This window comes from Littorina saxatilis, linkage group LG9 (genome assembly GCF_037325665.1).
Source record: "Littorina saxatilis isolate snail1 linkage group LG9, US_GU_Lsax_2.0, whole genome shotgun sequence".
In the NCBI taxonomy this organism is placed as follows: domain Eukaryota; kingdom Metazoa; phylum Mollusca; class Gastropoda; order Littorinimorpha; family Littorinidae; genus Littorina; species Littorina saxatilis.
The window spans coordinates 38168570-38188630 of NC_090253.1; the positions used below are offsets into that span (position 1 = coordinate 38168570).

The 20061-nt window shown below is 39.5% G+C and overlaps 1 protein-coding gene across 3 annotated transcripts; it reads left to right on the forward strand.

The window, feature by feature from the left end:
* Nucleotides 1-329: 329 nt before the first annotated feature.
* LOC138975989 (uncharacterized protein C8orf34 homolog) lies at nucleotides 330-17732 on the forward strand. 3 transcript variants are annotated; one of them, XM_070348778.1, is made up of 19 exons: nucleotides 330-484; nucleotides 1185-1280; nucleotides 1833-1872; nucleotides 2265-2312; nucleotides 3313-3426; nucleotides 5988-6145; nucleotides 6575-6738; nucleotides 7219-7352; nucleotides 8951-9018; nucleotides 10049-10095; nucleotides 10661-10677; nucleotides 13548-13607; nucleotides 14610-14665; nucleotides 14946-14979; nucleotides 15303-15366; nucleotides 15717-15831; nucleotides 16462-16573; nucleotides 16847-16876; nucleotides 17162-17732. In XM_070348778.1, the coding sequence occupies exons 1-19, from the start codon at nucleotides 425-427 to the stop codon at nucleotides 17167-17169; spliced, it is 1425 nt and encodes a 474-aa protein (XP_070204879.1). In that variant the 5' UTR covers nucleotides 330-424; the 3' UTR covers nucleotides 17170-17732. The 3 variants fall into 3 exon arrangements, with proteins under 3 accessions (XP_070204879.1, XP_070204878.1, XP_070204880.1); XM_070348777.1 differs by lacking the exon at nucleotides 10661-10677 and adding an exon at nucleotides 11532-11572 and having other exon boundaries at nucleotides 331-484; XM_070348779.1 differs by lacking the exons at nucleotides 10661-10677; nucleotides 16847-16876 and adding an exon at nucleotides 11532-11572 and having other exon boundaries at nucleotides 331-484.
* The last annotated feature ends 2329 nt before the right edge of the window (nucleotides 17733-20061 follow it).

The window sequence follows — 20061 nt, forward strand, 5'->3', positions numbered from 1 at the left end:
TTGAGAATCCAGTCAAGCATATTGCCTACACATGCAGTTGCAGTGATGCCGTTCACTGCCAGAGTTAAAAAGCCTGACTAAAAAAAAAGACACACGGCACAGAAATGACAACGTACAATTATTAAGTATAATGCTATTCAAAATTATGCTTTCCACCACCGTTTGGGTGATTTTATTTTTATTTTAAATTCTTTACTCTGAGACAACCTCAACAGGAAGCATTTTCTTCATCATGTGAACAGCTCAACCACTACTGGCACTCTTCTCAGTCAGTGTCTGGTACCGCTGAGCCACCGCGAGAAATAAGTTGAGGGGGAACAAATCTTGACGTGCTGTAGGAATGACTTCCCTTGGAAGATGTTTTGATGTCTCCAAGCTGGAGAATCATCTTCAAAATTGTGCTTGTATTTGTTGAATAAGAGCTATGAGTCAAGCCACAATGGAGGCCTACATGGATCGACATAAACTAGGCCCTCTATTTGAAGTGAGTGCAGTCCCTAAAGGGCGATGTTTTGCTTTATGTGTGCGGGATGGGTGAGAAAAGAACGAATACCGGTTGGTCCTGTCCTGCAAAATCGATAACAAGTGCAGGCATGCACTGTATATTTTCTGTTGACCTGTAAATTTGAACTACTTCTTTCAATGCAACTATCAAGCTTACGTATAACACAGGGTTCTTTATGTAACTGGTCCCGCATGCGGTGCACTATAGCCAGTAGATATGCGGTCAATCTTCAAGCTAATAAACCCTACAACGTTTTATCTACTCAACCCAGCTTGGGGATCGGGCCTTTGGTGATTCGCTTCCAGTTTTCTTTGTTTGGTTTATTCCAAGAAAATTGTCCTTAAGCATTACCAGGTTGAGGAATTGCACTTGTAACTCAAAAAAGCATGGTTTATAGGTATTTTTTTAATTTCTTTAATTGTACGTAGTTTTTTTTTCTGTCGAGGTTAAATGTGTACCTTTGTACATAGACCTATATTAGTATAGGTCCCTGGTTTGTAAGACCGTCTCAAACGAATTGTGAAAAGCACTGCATTTTCATTAAATAAGATTGTGATAAGTGTCCGTTGTGGGTTTGTGTTTACATTTGATATCTTGCACTCTTAATTTGATATCTTGCACTCTTAGCATGTGTTATATATATGTTCCTGCAGTTAAAGAGTGTTTGTGACTATTGCAGGATTTGATGAATCGCGTTTTGCATGACATGCCGGAGGAGCCTTTGATCTATTTGTTACGCAGTCTGTACAAAAAGGCAGGAATGGAAATTCCACAGGTAACTGATACAACTCTGTGTGTGTGTGTGTGCGTGTGTGTGTGTGTGTGTGTGTGTGTGTGTCTCTGTGTGTGTCTGTGTGTGTGTCTGTGTGTGTGTGTGTGTGTGTGTGTGCCCGCCCGTATATGACCGCTCTGAGAACAAGTATCACTGTATGATTCCCTAAATTGGACAGAGTTAGGTTAAGAAACGTGTTGATTTCATAAAACGTCACGTTTGTATCTAGTCTCATATACTGTTAATTTGTATGAAAGCATGGACAGTTTCTGCGGGAAACAAAAGTCTCAATGGCGGAGGGTCATGTTTTGAATGAAAGGAGTTGCTTTCAAGAATTTTACATGAAACATTTTGTTTGCATAGATTTGCAAAGAGCTTGTGTAAAAAGTGAAAGTGAAAATGGGGTGTATACTGAACTGGTTCTACGTTATGCTTTAGGATATTATTCATTCCTTTTTTTAAAGCAAAGATAAAAAGGAAGTAAAAGGTGACTATGGTATTTTCATTACCAAGACAGACTGTAAATATGTATTTTTTTCTGATGCTCATTTTCAGGACATTCGCTATGGTGGGCTTCGTAAAAGTGTTGACATTGGTATGTATAATATTTTCAAAATCACAAGTAATCTTTAACACATTTTTGTACCATTTTAAGCACCTTAGTTTTGGTTTCTGCATCTGGTGTTGCATATTGTGATGGTGTATTAATATGTTAGTTTGCCAAAGCAGGCTCCTAAGGCTATGTCTGTGAAGAACTACAACTCATCTCAGTTCTTAGTTTATTTTCCATTTTTTCTTCTTTAACTTTAGCAAAATGCAGTTTGAGTTTGACTGCTTCAAAGTGATAAAATATCTTGTTAAAATTGAACGCACTTCACCACTCTCAGGCTCTATGGTTCTCAGGCAGTGACTATGATATTCCTGTTCATTTTGTATGTTGTTTTTTGAAAAATTTTATATTTGTGTGTCTTTTCTTTCTTTGTGCAGCACGGTCTCGCAGTCCTGAAAGAGCTAGCAGGGGGCTTGCTCGTTCAGGTACGCTTTGTTCATTTTGTTGTGCAATCTTCTTCTTCTTCTTTGTTCATGGGCTGAAACTCCCACGTTCTCTCATGATTTTGCACAAGTGGGGATTTACGTGTATGACCGTTTTTAACCTGCCATTCAGCCAGACATAGGCCGCTTTTGGGGGAAGCATGCTGGGTATTTTCATGTTTCTATAACCCAGGGAACTCTGACATGGGTTACAGGATCTTTTCCGTGGGCACTTGGTCTTTTGCTTGCGTATACACACGAAGGGGGATAAGGCACTAGCATGTCTGCACAAAAGTTGACCTGGGAGATCATAAAAATCTCTACCCTTAACCCACCAGTCGGCCGGGATTTGAACTGATGACAACCTTCGGATTAGGAGGTCTATGCTCAGATATATACTGAAAAGGTCTGTTGTGCAACCTTTTTTTTAGGGTGAATAAATTTAATCTTTCATTTCCTTGATTTACAATGTAACTAGGTAACTGAGGTAAATTATAGTTTGGTTTCTTGTGTTTAAATCCCCTAAATCAGTACAAATGTGGAACCCATATAGTAAGTAAAACGATCCCCTAAATGTGCAAAGAGCCAAAAGGATGTAAAAATGTTGGCACAATATGGTCATGAAAGCATGTTTCAACGTACAGTCTTAAAACAACTACTCACTCAAGTAAAATGTAATCTTCTTCTGCTTCTTCTGCGTTCGTGGGCTGAAACTCCCACGTACACTCGTGTTTTTTGCACGAGTGGAATTTCACGTGTATGACCGTTTTTTACCGCGCCATTTAGGCAGCTATACGCCGTTTCGGGGGTGTTCGGACACCGAGGAGAGTCTGCACACAAAGTTGACTCTGAGAAATAAATCTCTCGCCGAACGTGGGAACGAACTCACGCTGACAGCGGCCAACTGGATACAAATCCAGCGCGCTACCGACTGAGTTATATCCCCGCCCGTAAAATGTAATGATCCAATGCGTAATAGTTGGTTTTACATGTATCTTTGCAGAACCTCTCTCCGCTTCACCCACTCGGGAATACCAGAAGCCATGGCTGACCCAACAGCGGCGCATGAAACCTCGTCGTTCCATGGAGGATCCTGAAACCATTGGCGCCAAGACAGGTACAGAAGTTTTCATTCATCTTTGATGGATTCTTTTTGTCTTCAGCAAAATTTTGACAAAAGTGATTGTCAGTCATCTCTGTTTAGCATGCCTACATATTTTGCATCTGCTCTAACAAGGTTAGTTTAATTAAAAATCTTATACATTAAATAAAGTGGTGTTGACGATAGCTATGAGGCAAAACTTCTTGATAGATCCTATCGATATTCCAAGCTCTTCCAAACTTCAAAGCATAGCAAAGCATGTAGTACAGCTATCTCGCGTGAGCTGCGAAAGCCGAGGTTCGTAGTTCTCGTGACATTCAAAGCAAAACAAAGAGCATGTCTGGCGGATATCTCGCGAGAGCTGCTCAGATACTGAAAAGATCTATTGTGCGAAAAAATGTTTAGGGTGAATAAATTTAATCTTTGATTTCCTTGATTTTAAGTACCGTATTTGACGGACTACAAGCCGCGACTTTTTTTAAAAAAAATCGCATTGCGGCTTATAAAAAGATGCGGCTAAAACGTTACCTAAACTTGAATAGCATTCACCTAATGGAAGTCGCCGCGGATTTTCATTTCGCTCGATTAGCGATTACCGGTACTTTATTAGCTCTCTACTCAAGACTCGGCGCTTTTCTCTTTCTTTCGCGAATCTTCATTTGTGAACAAGTCGTCGTGACAAGATAGTGTACAGAGAAACACCGGATGTATCAGGATCTCGCGCGGATTAGGATTGCCTTTTCTCAAAAACAGTGCCGACGTACTGAACTGCTGATCAAGCTCAGCTTTTATTGATTTTTGACTCACATGCGAAGCAAAAGTGAGTCTATGTACTCACCCGAGTCGTCCGTCCGTCCGTCCGTCCGTCCGGACGTCCGTCCGTCCGGACGTCCGTCCGGAAAACTTTAACGTTGGATATTTCTTGGACACTATTCAGTCTATCAGTACCAAATTTGGCAAGATGGTGTATGATGACAAGGCCCCAAAAAACATACATAGCATCTTGACCTTGCTTCAAGGTCAAGGTCGCAGGGGCCATAAATGTTGCCTAAAAACAGCTATTTTTCACATTTTTCCCATTTTCTCTGAAGTTTTTTAGATTGAATACCTCACCTACATATGATATATAGGGCAAAGTAAGCCCCATCTTTTGATACCAGTTTGGTTTACCTTGCTTCAAGGTCAAGGTCACAGGAGCTCTTCAAAGTTGGATTGTATACATATTTTGAAGTGACCTTGACCCTGAACTATGGAAGATAACTGTTTCAAACTTAAAAATTATGTGGGGCACATGTTATGCTTTCATCATGAGACACATTTGGTCAAATATGATCAAGGTCAAGGTCACTTTGACCCTTATGAAATGTGACCAAAATAAGGTAGTGAACCACTAAAAGTGACCATATCTCATGGTAGAAAGAGCCAATAAGCACCATTGTACTTCCTATGTCTTGAATTAACAGCTTTGTGTTGCATGACCTTGGATGACCTTGACCTTGGGTCAAGGTCACATGTATTTTGGTAGGAAAAATGTGTAAAGCAGTTCTTAGTGTATGATGTCATTGCTAGGTTTCGTTACCCTAAAGGTCGAGGTCAAGCATGTGAGTCGTATGGGCTTTGCCCTTCTTGTTACAGAACTGCTGTGCTGCATGAACTTTTGGCCTTTGTCTCCTTTAACAGTGGTACCTGTGATCTGAATAAATTCAGGACACATATCTAGTCCATTTATCTATTATCTTGACCAAAAGACAAATGTCATGACAGGCCACTTGCAATGTAAGGACACTTTTTTTCGATTTGTATCCAGTTGGCCGCTGTCAGCGTGAGTTCGTCCCCACGTTCGGCGAGAGATTTATTTCTCAGAGTCAACTTTGTGTACAGACTCTCCTCGGTGTCCGAACACCCCCGTGTGTACACGCAAGCACAAGACCAAGTGCGCACGAAAAAGATCCTGTAATCCATGTCAGAGTTCGGTGGGTTATAGAAACACGAAAATACCCAGCATGCTTCCTCCGAAAGCGGCGTATGGCTGCCTAAATGGCGGGGTAAAAACGGTCATACACGTAAAAGCCTAGGGAGTTTCAGCCCATGAACGAACAAACAAACAAAAGGATCTCGCGCGTGCGAGATTTCGGTTTTTTGTGTCTTGCGATAGTTGGAGGAGCGAGAGCTGCCATGTTGTGTTTTCGTCTGCTCGAAATGTGCGCAAAAGTCGTAAATCATCCCAAAAAAGCTTATTCCGGGCGGGACTACATGTGTGTGTTGGTTACAAATTGTGTGTGTGATATTTTTCTTCAAACTTTTTCACTTTTCTTCTTTGTTTCACTTGTTTATTCTCGGAGCCGATTTCGCCAAATAACGGCCGTACTTTCGTTTGCCTGGTTGTTTTGATTGATTGACACGATCTGATTATATTTTTTTGACGGCGGCTAATATAGTGACGCAGCCTATACGTGGCTCGTCCCAATTTTTTTTGTTTAAAGTCGGGGGTGCGGCTTATAAAATGGTTCGTCTTGTAATCCGTCAAATACGGTAGGTTTTGCTGATTTACCAGATGTTGACTAATGACATTTCAGCCAAAAAGAGACCAGACTGGCACGGAGACACCAAAGTCGGCGCTACTTCCTTCGATGAATTGTGGGAAGATCATGACAAACATGCCAGAGACTCGTCTCCAGGGAAGAAATCTCGACTGCGAAGTGACCCACGTTCCTCTTGGGCTTCTGTTGGTTTGGTGTGTTTTCAAGCATTTGAGAAAATGATGGGAGATTTGGATATCATGTCAAATATATGTGCATTAATATTCAAGCCAAGAAGCATGTACGGTGTTGGATTTGCTTTTAAATTTTTGCTATTGTAAACAATATTTGATATCTGGCTCACAAAACAACATGCTGAGAAATAGTTTTTACTTTGTGCATGATTTCCAGCTTGCAAAACAACATGCTGAGAATTGAACGTATGAGATTAGGTCTGACTGACATTTTACGAGTCCACTTTAAAAGTATTCAAAGGTTTTGAGCACCGCAGCCAAATTTGTATCTGAAGACTTGTGTGTTAAAATGGAAGAAATGTTAAAAGTTGCTATTCATTAACATATAAGCCATGCCTCCTTTTAGTGTTTGAATGTTTGCATCTTTCTTATTTTTGCAATGGTATACAGGGAGGCGGTGACACCTTCACAAGTGGTGAATATCGTGGCCCAAGTCACCGTCCTAAACTGGACGAAGAGCAGCTTTTGGCGGCTGAAAGGGTTCGTGTGCCCAAGGAGAAAGAAGAGCAGAGTTCAAAGCCAGCAGTTCAGGTTCCAACAGTTCCCGGTGTAAGGTCAGTGGAAATGGGATAGGGTTGTTCAGAAAAACAGAGGCTAGTGGTTAGTGCATCACACTGTTGTGTCTTTGGTCCAGAGTTTGGATTTTTTAGCAAGGTTAACAGAAGAGTAAAACGTTTCTGCGAATCAGCTTTGTGTTTGCTGAATTGTTAGTGCCTTCCTTGCCTTTGTATGTACAATTAACCTATGATTGTTGTGCACATTAAATATATGGACTTCTTACTGATAACAAGAGCTCTCATATGTGCATTTACATGAATGATGGCATCCGAGCAGAAGATGTGCTACAGACCAGAAATATGAGACCACATATGAGATGAGAACAAAAACAAAGACAGATCAGTTAACAAACCTGAATGTACCAATTTATGCTTATAACATATATGAGGTTGCTAATTTTGTTCAGATCAGCAGGTTTACGATATACTGTGTCATTATCACGAATGACCAAGTGGTGCTTTGTATTCTCTTTTCAGCGCTCAGAGAATCGTATCAGAGCGTCATCGCCAGGAGCTGGAAACCATACTGCACAGCGACAACAAGAAAACATCCAGTGGACCTGTGACGCGACCAGAGGATGACGTGGAAGATGAGGCCTTGGAGTTACTGGGTGAGTGCAGAGAAAAGATATACAGTGGAACCCCCCTTTTAAGACCTCTGAGAAAATCGGGTCTTAATAAGTGGGGGTCTTAAAAATGGGGATACATTTGCAGAGGTTATGAACAGACAATACACGTGTTTCCGGCACACCCCTCGCTAGTGATTGGTCCCTTCATTGGTTGTCTGCCAGTTTGCAAGAAAAGGTCACTCTCCCACAACCCATACAAACCGACGGAGTTATTTTTGAAATTTGTCTATTGGGGGGGTTCTTATAAAGGGGGGTTCCACTGTATTTTGTGTTGGATTTGTGTACATATTATCTATTGTCTAGATATAGCATTGTTGCAAAGATATTTTTGGCTTGGGACATTAAAGTATTAAGTATTTAAAGGTGAGTGGATGAAGTGTGATATTTAATGAGGCCTCCTGAAGTGAAAATAATGATGTTAGGGGAAAAAGGCTTCTTCCATGGCATTGATGCTTGGGTGCAACCCTGCTAAGGCCAACAAAAAAAAAAAGTCTGTTTACGGTAACATAGGCAAAAAAAATAGGGTCGGAAGGTCGGGATATTTTTTGGGGGGTTTTCTTTCTGTCCAAAAAACCCATATTTTTAAGTTATTTTGCCAAAAAACATACTTTTTTTTTCTTTCCCAAATGCCCCCCAAAAGTCTAGGGTCGCGCAAAAAAATAGGGTTGGTCGGGATACCGTAAACAGATGTAACCGAGTGCCGAAACACCGCAATCACCTTTGGAGGCGAAGTCCAATCAAACAGGATTGAGAATTCTAGAGCTTATTTCTAAGCCCTATAAAAACTGTTATGCATTCGCAACGGAATCCATGAACATACAGAGAGACAAAAGCCGCCAGACCCCATCACAAACAGAACTCTACAATCCACAGGTGTTGCCTACTTCAAAGGCGAACAACTCTGCAGAGTCTGCTGTGAAGGACGACGGTAGTCTCCCTGTCACACTCGCCCCCGTTTGAATGAACTTTGTCCCCAAAGTTCCGAACCATGGACCCGCCAAGCTTAGGTCCCTCCCAGGTTCGTGGAATGGGAACAGCACGAAAAATGATTCAGTGGCCATAACGCCATTCCTGAACATATCATGTCGAGTCCCATCCCTGTCGACGACGCCAAATGTAACCGAGTGCCAAAACACCGCAATCACCTTTGGAGGTGAAGTCCAATCAAACAGGATTGAGAATTCTAGAGCTTATTTCTAAGCCCTATAAAAACTGTCATGCATTCGCAACGGAATCCATGAACATACAGAGAGACAAAAGCCGCCAGACCCCATCACAAACAGAACTCTACAATCCACAGGTGTTGCCTACTTCAAAGGCGAACAACTCTGCAGAGTCTGCTGTGAAGGGCGACAGTAGTCTCCCTGTCACACAGACTTTTTTTTTGTTGTGCCTAAGTAGTCGTTTTCAGCAAATGTTATCTTCTCAAAGAACTACACAATCTTTTGGCATTTACTCATGGTTTTTTTTAAGAAAAGGCTGTGGTCTAGAAAAGCTGGCCTTTATTTTTCAGGCTGTGAAACTCAACTTTGATTATTAAACTCTGCAAAAGCTGTAAATGTATTTTATTTTGTTTTCAGAAAATGCTGAAGATCTGGAAAAGGAAGGTGTGAAAAATGTTCCAATGGCTGGGTACAAACTTAGCAAGGTAAGACTTGTGTATATTTTGTGAAAAAGTGTATGAAAAGAAAGCAAAGAGACCTGTCGTCCTTTTGTCTACATGACCAAACCATACCTGTCATGAAAGGCCACCTGCAATGTAGGAACACTTTCGTCTGGTTCCAAGGGTGTCCTTTCATCACAGGTACCTATGACGGCTTACTAGTGCCAAAACCTGGGGTTACCCATTTTCACGTGATAATTACTAATTAACGCTGTCAGTTACTGTTTTCACTTGTTAGTTACTCATTTTCACGGAATAATTAGTTATTTTCATGGGAAAATGACTAATTTTTAGTTTTGGCACTAGCAATCCGTCAGGAAGTGAGCCAAAACTAAAAATAAGCAATTAACAGGTGAAAGTTGGTAATTTTCCCGGGAAAATTAGTAATTAACACGTGAAAATGGTAATTATCAAGGGAAAATTACTAATTTTCCCTTGATAATTACAATTATGAGGTTTTGGCACTAGCGACAAAAGCTGGGATTACCCATTATCACGTGATAATTACTAATTAACGCTGTCAGTTACTGTTTTCACCTGTTAGTTACTCATTTTCACGGGAAAATTACTAATTTTTAGTTTTGGCACTAGCAATCCGTCAGGAAGTGAGCCAAAACTAAAAATTAGTAATTAACAGGTGAAAGTTAGTAATTATTCCGGGAAAATTAGTAATAAACACGTGAAAATGGAAATTATCAAGGGAAAAATTACTAATTTTCCCTTGATAATTACAATTATGAGGTTTTGGCACTAGTAAGCCGTCATAGGTACCACTGTCCCACTTCTTGAGAGATCAGTTGATGTGCAGATAATCTCTTTATGAATTTGTTGTGCAGATGTCAGTAATTGAAGTAGATAATATATTTCTTGCTATGATGAAATTCTTACTGTATTGAAAATGTGCTGATACTTTCATGTTAATTGCTGCCCTACATGCCAAACGGCATAACGGGCAGTAAGTACGTACGTAAGATACTTTCATGTTAATTGAGACATATGGTATTTTTCCCCCCAGATCATGCGTCAGAGAAGCAATGAACCATGTGTGAAGCTGAATATCAAGTGAGTGTTGAGCATACATTATAACTTGCTGTCATTAAAATGTTCATTTTGGGGTTTCTTTCACAGACAACCTCATGTTATTTATCAGTTTCAAAGTTCAGATGAATTTTGCTAACAACGTTTTTAGGTCTCAAAAGGGGGGGGGTCTACTGTGTTTTGTGTTGTGGGCTGTTCTACTCAATTTCAGCATAGCAAACTAATAACATATACCTATTTTGAATTGGTTTACAGTCTTTGAATACATATATGTATGATGTATGTGCATTTTGCTAATTGTTCGCACAAGCATACTCATAACTAGTCATTTTGAATTTCTATGTGTGTCTTTATGGGAATTTGAGCTGGATAATTTGTATTTTGTGTGTCAATGTCACCGTATGTGTGTTGTGTCATGTGCATGTTTCCGAGTAAGCAATGAGTTAGTGCATGCATACATGTACAGGTATATGTACCATAAGACATCAAGATCTGTGTTTGAGAGAAAGAAGTTTAACATGGTAGGATAGAAGGTGTGATAATGTTGATGCATGTAATAGCATGTTGTACCCTGTGCTTTGTGTTCAAGTCCTATTACGCATAAGGGTGAGCATAAAACCAGTGATGATTCTTGAAGCAGGACGTTTTGTGTGTTTTTGTAATAACACCTTGTCAGCCTGTTGTTGTTCTCATTAACTGCACACTGGTTACAGAAGGAATATGCAAAGTTCATGTGCATGGATACATTCTTGAGTGTTTGGAGGCATTGAGTGCTGTGTTCTGATGTTTCATGTAATATAATTTTAGATTGCGTCTGTTTCAATGATTTATCATCACTTGAAAAAAAGAAAGATTTAATAATAGCTCATTCATGTACATGAATGCTGTGGTACAAGAAGCATGTGGTACATCTACATATTCCTCTGGACTAGAATATCTTGGCTCACGTTCCTCTGTACAGTATTTGTTTGCATTGGTGCTTGGATGATTTCAGTGATGAGTTATGTGTTTTTGTTGTCCTAATTTTCTATTTATTTTGGGACATACACCAGTTTCTTTTTCTGTTTCTGTCTTTTATTTTGTTTCTATTAACAGAAAGGGAATCATCCCATTTCTTCTTTTAAACAGTAGAGAAATCAAAATGACTGTTTGTGTATGTCTCTGTCTTCTAATTTGAAACTCACTGTTTTGTGTTTATTTTATTGATCTTGGTAACAGGATGCTTAATATCTGTTGACTTTTTCTTTCATTTTTGTGACACTCTTTTTTTTATATAGCATGCAAATAGATGTTTTCACTCAAATTGTTAGTGGAAGAAAGAGCATATTGCTGCTAGATTTGTGTTCAGCATGGCTTAATACTAACACTTGGGCATGTCAGGATCATTCACACGTGTATAGTTATTTTAATTGGAGTGGTTTCACATGGCAACTGAGTTTGGAATTTGTGTGATCTTGCAGCTTGAGCCCTCGTGGTGCTGGTGGTGGTTTGAAATCCATTGGTATGTATTATATTATACAGAAGTCGCGGATTAAAGTTAAATGCCACCAAGGGACCGTGTTTCTTTCCCACTAGCTAGGACATTGAAAACAAACACTTGAGTACATGTTTTCCTATTGGAAACAATCTGGTGGGGACTAATTGCAAAGCATGCATGCATTTACATGCTATAAGTACAGTAAAATATCCATTTCTGATTAAAATTGTAATGTTTTGCTGATCTGATTAAGTGTGTGTTCATTGTTTAACAGTTCCTGCATTTCTCTTCTTTTAATTGTTATTTTGCTTTCTGTGGCTAATAGTTTCTTGGTTTTTGGTTGTTTATCTATATTTAGTGCAGTTTTTTGTTGTTGTTTTTTTACTCTTGATTTTGTTAAATTAAAACAAAATTGTCTCTGTGTACCTTTCTATATACATGTATAGAGATCTACACAGAAGAAAAGAATGATTTGATTTTCTTTAAAAAGGGTACCGTACTTTCCGGGTGACAAGGCGCTTCGTTATACAAGACGCACCCCCTTCTTTTTAAAAAAAATTGTAATCCAGTCACCCATTGGACGCAGGGGGCCGATAGGGCGCACCAAAATGACCCAGTTTTTGCCATGAGAGGTGGTTCCCCTGTCATATCTGAGAGAGGAAACACTTCCTGCACCGGGGTCAGTGACCGACTTTAACTCAGAGTGAAAATATGTGTGCTCTGTGTGTGCGGCCAGATCAAAGGCATTGTGATAGCTGGGTGGCCTTGTTTATAGACACGACCTTCTTCCCAGGGGTCAATGACCCAGTTTTTGCCATGAGAGGTGGTTCCCCTGTCATATCTGAGAGAGGAAACACTTCCTGCACTGCGCGGGGTCAGTGACTGGTCAGTGACCGAGTTTAACAGAGTGGAAATCTGTGTGTGCGGCCAGATCAAAGGCAGGGCAGTACCTAGTAGCTGAAACATGCATTATCACAAGTTGTTTGACTGGTACTCAAGTGGTCTCTTTGATTTTTTTCGTATTTCATACACGGATTAGGCGCTTTGTTATACAAGACGCAGGGGTCGAACTCGAGGAAAAAAGTCGCGCCTTATGACCCGGAAAGTACGGTACATTTTATGTTGGTAACTTAATGTTGGCTGGTCTTAACCCTTAGGCTGGTTGTCGCGACATATGTCGCGCTACTTTACGTATACTGTCACCTGGTTGTCACGACATATGTCGCGCTACTGGCTCAGTCTGTTTGGTCGGTTCCGATTACCTCCCATGGATGCGAAAACCTATATGACCGTTTTTCTTTATTTTTCTCTCTGTTAATTTACCAGTGGCTATGTAACTTGTGTTACAGAATTGCACCAGTGTAAGGGTTAAAAAGTTCAGTCCCTTATGGTTGTACCAGATCTAGGATATCCAGACCAAAAAGATTGCAGTTTCTTATTTAAATGAAGAACCTGAATGTAAAAACATAGATAGTTTTTTTAGACAATAATTATTGTTACACTGTTCTGGTATGCATGTTTGCCAATTGTTTTTCACTGTAATACAGTGATGTTATCAATCAGGGATGGCCAAATCGTCCGCCCGGTCGACAGGGGCGAGTAAAAAATCCGCCGGGCTAGTAGAAACCGCCTGGCAACTCGCCCGGCTGGCCAGTGAAAATTCTGGTCCAATGCAACATTTTTGGTTGTAATATCGAGTTTCAAATCAGATGGAGCAACTTTGGTATGCACTGGGCCAGTGAAATTTCTGACAGGCTAGTGACTCTCTTGCAGTTACTCGCCCGGCTAGCGAGTTAACATTTTGAAATTTGGCCATCCCTGTCAATGATAGTAATAATAACCCGAAACAGCCAAAGGCATGCAATTAATTGTTTTATGGTATGAAATAATCGAAGGCTTGATTTCGTGATTGTTCGCATGCAATTACAGTTTAAAATTTCACTAGTCAAGTGTGTGCAATGTGTTATATCATTATCTGTTTTTCCTTTTGTGTTTCCAGACAGTCTTCAGTCCATGGAGGGATATGAGTCAGATGAGGAAAATCCCAGCCCGACACCTGGTAATCATGCTGTCATCTTTTCTTCTCCTGTTGAACTTTTTATTTTGCAACAGATATTGTACAGGATGTTCAAGCAGTCTTGTAGGGCTGGAACTAAGGCTGATGGGGTCTATGTCGACCAAAAGAGTGGGATTCCTTGTAGATGGAGTTCCTGTAGGTGGATTCCCTGTATACAGGGAATACCACAGGGTGTGGTTCCTGTAGTGTTTCGCTGATATCGCTAAAAGTCATGTGGTGCTTTGTGACATCGGTAGAATTTGATATTTTTCGATTTTTTTTATATTTCTTAGAAATTTGAGTATGGTTTGCAAGTTTTATTGAAAAACTCCACCCTGTGGGATTCCCTGTATACAGGGAATCCTTCTACAGGAACTCCACCTACAGGGAATCCCACTCTTTTGGTCGACATAGACCCCATCAGCGGAACTAAGGGTCCTTGTATATCATTTGTGAAAAAGAACTTGAATGGAAGGCCGACTCCGTAAAATAGATGTCACGCTTACTACCTGCAGACCATTAACTTGCCTAGTTTTACAGCCTGTTGCAACACTCTGGCAACTGGAACGCCGTAACCTCTGACCCGGTTGCGCAACTTACGCAACCCTTGATCACCAGTACGGCTACTACCTTCCTTGTGGAGTCGGCTTCTTTTCAAGTACTTTTCACAAATATGCAACATGTTTCTCCTGAAGCACCGTGCGGCACTGACTTTACCGCTCGCGTATTGCTCAAACCCACATGGCAAAGTTAACGTCTACCACTAAGTGGCTAAATTACTGTAATGAGCAGATGTTCTACTTTTGTGGACCTTGCAGGGATCTAAAGCACTAAAACAGTAGAAGATGCACAAATAGACAGACAGAGGAGGCTTAGTGTTTTGCAGTAAGTCGACCTGTTGTGTCAGTTCTCTGCATGCTGCAACAATCTTTGTGTGTCACTCATATTTTATTCCATCAAGGGTTTTTATTATGTCAATGTTTGAGTTAATCGTTGTGTGTGCAGGGAGGAGATGGGAGAGTGAAGACGAGTTTGAGAGTGTGTCACAAGTCACTGGACCGGTGAGTAATTCCTCTTTGGTGTGTGTGTTGTGTGTGCAATTATGTGTGTCGGTGGGAGAGTGTGTGTGTCGGTGGGAGAGTGTGTGTGCTGGTGGGAAAGAGTGTGTGTTAAAGAAAGAAAGAAAGAAAGAAAGGAGGGGGGCGGGGGGGTCAAGAAAGAGAGATAGAGAGTGAGTCTACTTTGTATGGTGAATTGTATTGTTTTTTGATGTTACTCTTTTTTAATGTGTGGTTCAATGTTTGCTAATTTATATTTGACCTGTCATTGCTTATTCCACAGAGAGTCCCGGTGTGGCAAGTCCCAGATTCTGATGGTAAGACCAACGACAAGCAACCAGACAAGCAAATAAAATAAAGCAATCTAAAGAAAGAAAGAATGTGTTAACAGTACAGCAAAGTAAAGGTACACATTCTGCTAGATAATTAGCAGACATAATGTATCGGCATGCTCAAAATGTTTCAGTTTACAGTTCTAGAAGTGTTTAACCATTTCACGTCCTCTGTATTGTTTCATGTTTTTGTTTGTTTTTTATTTCCTGTTTGTAATCTGTGTGAGAAATTTAAAAAAATATCCAAGACTGATTCCTGCTGTTTTAGGAAGTTTACTACCGCTCAATACATTATTTTTCGCTTTCAGGGGAGACTGGAATACAGCGCTCAGCTAGCAGCAAACGCAACAGGAGGCACCAGCATGGCAGACAGTATGTATTAAAATGTTTTGAACAGATTTTTATAAAGAAAACTCTGCACTACCAAGGGGTTTCTTATGTGAAATTTCTGAGATATGGAACACAGTGAAACTTGTTTTGCGCATGTGTGAATGTGTACATATTTTATTATGACTGTGCATGCTATAGTTAATTTGATCTGATTTCTGTGTTTGCATGCTGGAGAAGACAATGCACAGAAACTCAGTTACAATGTAACATTTCATTGAAGCACACATAATTCGGTTGGCACATGAAGTAAGTTTTTTTACCGTAGAGTTTACGGATAGAGTTTGGAAAGATGATTTAATTTTGATTTTTGATGATTTTTTTTTCTGCTACAGAGACCTGACTGCTAGTGCCCCAGGACCATTCCAGCAGGTAACCTTTGGTGGTGCCAGTGACCTTGAGCTGGCGCCCAACCAGAGCTGGTCTCCAGGACTCAATGTACACAGGGCGGTTGGTTTCTTTGTTCTTACTTGATTTTCTTAATGGTCCTGGACATACAGTTGTTGATAACACAATGTGTCAGTTAACGCTAGCAAGATCAAATGTTTAAATTTCACTTCAGGAACATATCTGTCATGAAACCACATATTTATTAGCCAGAATATTGTTCTGACAGCTGGGGTGCACTATTGGAACCTGTCACTAAATTAGTTTTTTTTATTGGCTGAAGCATGAGGCAGTGACACACTGTTGGAAAGGTTAAGTTTTGTAGAGTTATTGTTCAACTAAAAACCGAAATCCAAATCGAACACAGTTGTGGTCAGAATATTTTTTTCTCTTACAATTTTGAAATGGTCAAATCTATGTCGTGATATTGTTAGTAATTCTTTTTTCTTTACAACCTACCCTGGATTAAGTCCGCAAAAGGTGCTGTAACTTTCATCAAGAAAAATATAATGCAGTTACAACCTAAGATATATAAAACCAAAAGGTTTCATTCAGTTCACTGTTAATTGTTGTTTCAATTGTATGTCACACCGCAGGTTTTTTTCCTGGGAGAGAATGGCTTTTATGAAGAGAAGTCTCAAATCCAAGCCAGAAAGTGTTATTATTTATCATGCATCATCCTTCTTCCCTCAGGAGGAGAGTTCTCCGGAACCAGACCGTGAGACGTACATGATGTCGGGAAGGTCGCGAGGGTGGGAGGTGCCGGACGACTCTGATGCTGCCAGCGTCCAGGACTGGAACCAGAGTGAGTGGGACACTTGAATCTTTATGCATTGTAAAAGAATTCCGAAAATAACTCTGTCAGGTTTCTATTTGTTGTGGGGGAGTGACCTTTTCTTGAAAAACCTCTGCCAAACATTAGCGGGGCCTGCAATCACTAGTGAGGGGAGTGTCGGAAACATGTGCTCCTGTCTATGTGTTTTTGACACACTCGGTGAACACTGAGCAATTTGGTTGTGTGTTTTTTTTTTAAATATAGGCGCACACTAACATACATATTTCGGACATTGTTTTACAGGAGTGAAAGGCAGGAAAAGGGATCTGAGATGTAAGTGTTGTTTTGTTGTTGTCCTGAATGTACCTAAAGAAGATACCCCCAATGGAATTGGGACTTAAAACTTGAGTGCAAGCCCTAGAGTCACATGTAATGTCTTTTTTCATAACACAAATTAACCAAACACACAGATGAATAAATGTGTTTGAAGTTTCCCATTCAGCTTCCGGTACATTCTATTCTTCAAATCCATATACACTGACAAAATGCTCATTGCTAGTACTATGTGCTTGTTGTTACTGCTTCGTAATGTACATTATATTTGTTTCTGTCTTGCAGCTTACTGAACAACACTGTCAGCCTCCTCAGTGCTATGCCAGAAGATGTACACAATAACTCTACAGGCAGCGGATGAACGTTTCAATTAGTGTTGTTTTTGATTGTTACATTTCTCTGGAGTTCGTGGAAAACTAGGAGCCTCCTCGGTGTTTGAAAGCATGTATGAAAATTGTCATAGTTTTAGGCTCACGGGGTTTACCTCTTTTAATTTTTGTTGTTGCTGAATGTTGTTTTCAGTTTTTATCTCGCACACAACAATTTTTCTTTCAGTTTTTTTTTTCAAACAAGTTAAGCTATTTGTCTAATAGTAAAAGTGGTGAAAGTGTGAGTAGATTTAACTCTTGAGACTTGGAAAGAGTATAATGTTGGGTAAATGTTAGCGAAATTCTGAGTTTTTTGTTGTTGTTTTTGCATGTAAAGTATTTGGTACCATCTTAGATTGCAATCATCATGTTTGTGAAGTAATCGTAATGTTGTCACATCTGCTTAAGTCTGTATCACATGTACTTTGATTCAGTAAGGGGTGCATGGTTTCTGTTTGTTTTGTTATTGTTGTGGGGTTTGTTTTTGGGTTTTTTCGGGGGGGGGGGGGGGGGGGGGGGGGGGGGGGGGGTTGTTACTATTTCTTATTCTAATAAATGTTTCTAATTCTACAGGTGTATTTCATCTGTGCTAGAAGTTCATATCATATGACCTGCTTTTGTTTCAAGTTTTGCAGCTGTTAGCATTTTATGTAATGTTTTGCTTATACTATACATGTGAGTGCTCAGGTGGAATGAGGAAAACATTCCGTTAGGCATCTGTGATAATTTGATTTTGTTAGTTCTGGGTATACATAATTATAACTTTTGATTGGACCTTTGTTCACAGCTTTGTTTCCATACAATTTAATTAAACAAAATGCTTCAAATGATCACAGATAATTGACTTTTTTAATGTTTTCATATGATTTTTTTTTAAATCAAAAAAATTTGATAATTTGATTATCAAATCATTTCCCCTTCATAGTTAAAGTGTTATTCTGGTTAAAAAAAAACCCATTAATTCAAGCTCTACTGTGGTACTAGTTTACCGGGGTACTAGTGAGACTCTTTTACATGCTGTTTTCTCCACATGTAATTTGAGACAAAATGTGGTAATTAAAATGTAACTTTTGAATGGCTAGATGGATTTGTTCCAATTTTGTATATGTTGTTTATGATTTGTGAAGCACCATTTCTGTGCATGGAATAAGAATACAGTGGATTCCTTGTGTTTTTATGAGTCCGACAGTTTCGTTTTGATTCATATCTGCACTAACATAGATGAGTTTTCAAATGATTTTTTAAAAAAAGTCTGGATAATTTGATCGTCAAATCATTTCCCCATCATAGTAAAGTGGTTATTCTTATAAAAACATATCAATTCAGGCTGCACTGTGCTACTAGTTTGAGGTACTGGTTGGAATCTTTCAAATGCTGTTTTCTCTGAATGTAATTTTCAGACAAACATCTGTAATTAAAATGTTGCAACTTTTGAATGGCTTGATGGATTTGTTTCATTTTTGACTCACATGCGAAGCAAAAGTGAGTCTATGTACTCACCCGAGTCGTCCGTCCGTCCGGAAAACTTTAACGTTGGATATTTCTTGGACACTATTCAGTCTATCAGTACCAAATTTGGCAAGATGGTGTATGATGACAAGGCCCCAAAAAACATACATAGCATCTTGACCTTGCTTCAAGGTCAAGGTCGCAGTGGCCATAAATGTTGCCTAAAAAACAGCTTTTTTCACATTTTTCCCATTTTCTCTGAAGTTTTTGAGATTCAATACCTCACCTATATATGATACATAGGGCAAAGCAAGCCCCATCTTTTGATACCAGTTTGGTTTACCTTGCTTCAAGGTCAAGGTCACAGGAGCTCTTCAAAGTTGGATTGTATACATATTTTGAAGTGACCTTGACCCTGAACTATGGAAGATAACTGTTTCAAACTTAAAAATTATGTGGGGCACATGTTATGCTTTCATCATGAGACACATTTGGTCACATATGATCAAGGTCAAGGTCACTTTGACCCGTATGAAATGTGACCAAAATAAGGTAGTGAACCACTAAAAGTGACCATATCTCATGGTAGAAAGAGCCAATAAGCACCATTGTACTTCCTATGTCTTGAATTAACAGCTTTGTGTTGCATGACCTTGGATGACCTTGACCTTGGGTCACATGTATTTTGGTAGGAAAAATGTGTAAAGCAGTTCTTAGTGTATGTCATTGCTAGGTTTAGTTATTTGACCTTGACCCTAAAGGTCAAGGTCATGTAAAGGTCAAGGTCAAGCATGTGAGTCGTATGGGCTTTGCCCTTCTTGTTGTTTATGATTTGTAAAGCGTCAGTTTTGTGTATGGAATAAGAGTTAAGTGCATTGGTTGGGTTTTTATGAGTCTGACAGTTTGGTTCTGATTCATGTTTTCATATCGGTACAAACAAAGATGGCTGTTTTCATATGATGTATATAAAAAAAATCCTGATAATTTGATTGTCAAATCCTTTTCCCTACATAGTAAAGTGGTCATTCTGATAAAAACATATGAATTCAGGGTGCACTGTGCTACTGGTTTTTTTATGTACTGGTTCAAATCTTTAAAATGCTGTTTTCTCTGAATGTAATTTTCAGACAAAACGCTACAATTAAAATGTTGCAACTTTTGAAAGGCTTGATGGATTTGTTCAGTTTTTGTATATGTTGTTTATGAGTTGTACAGCATCAGTTCTGTGTATGGAATAAGAGTTCAGTGCATTGGTTGGGTTTTTATGAGTCTGACAGTTAGGATTTCATGTATTTTTCTTATCAGAACTGAACCGGTAACTGAAAATGCTAAATTAAAATAATATATTGCTTAGAAATGCTTTTCGAT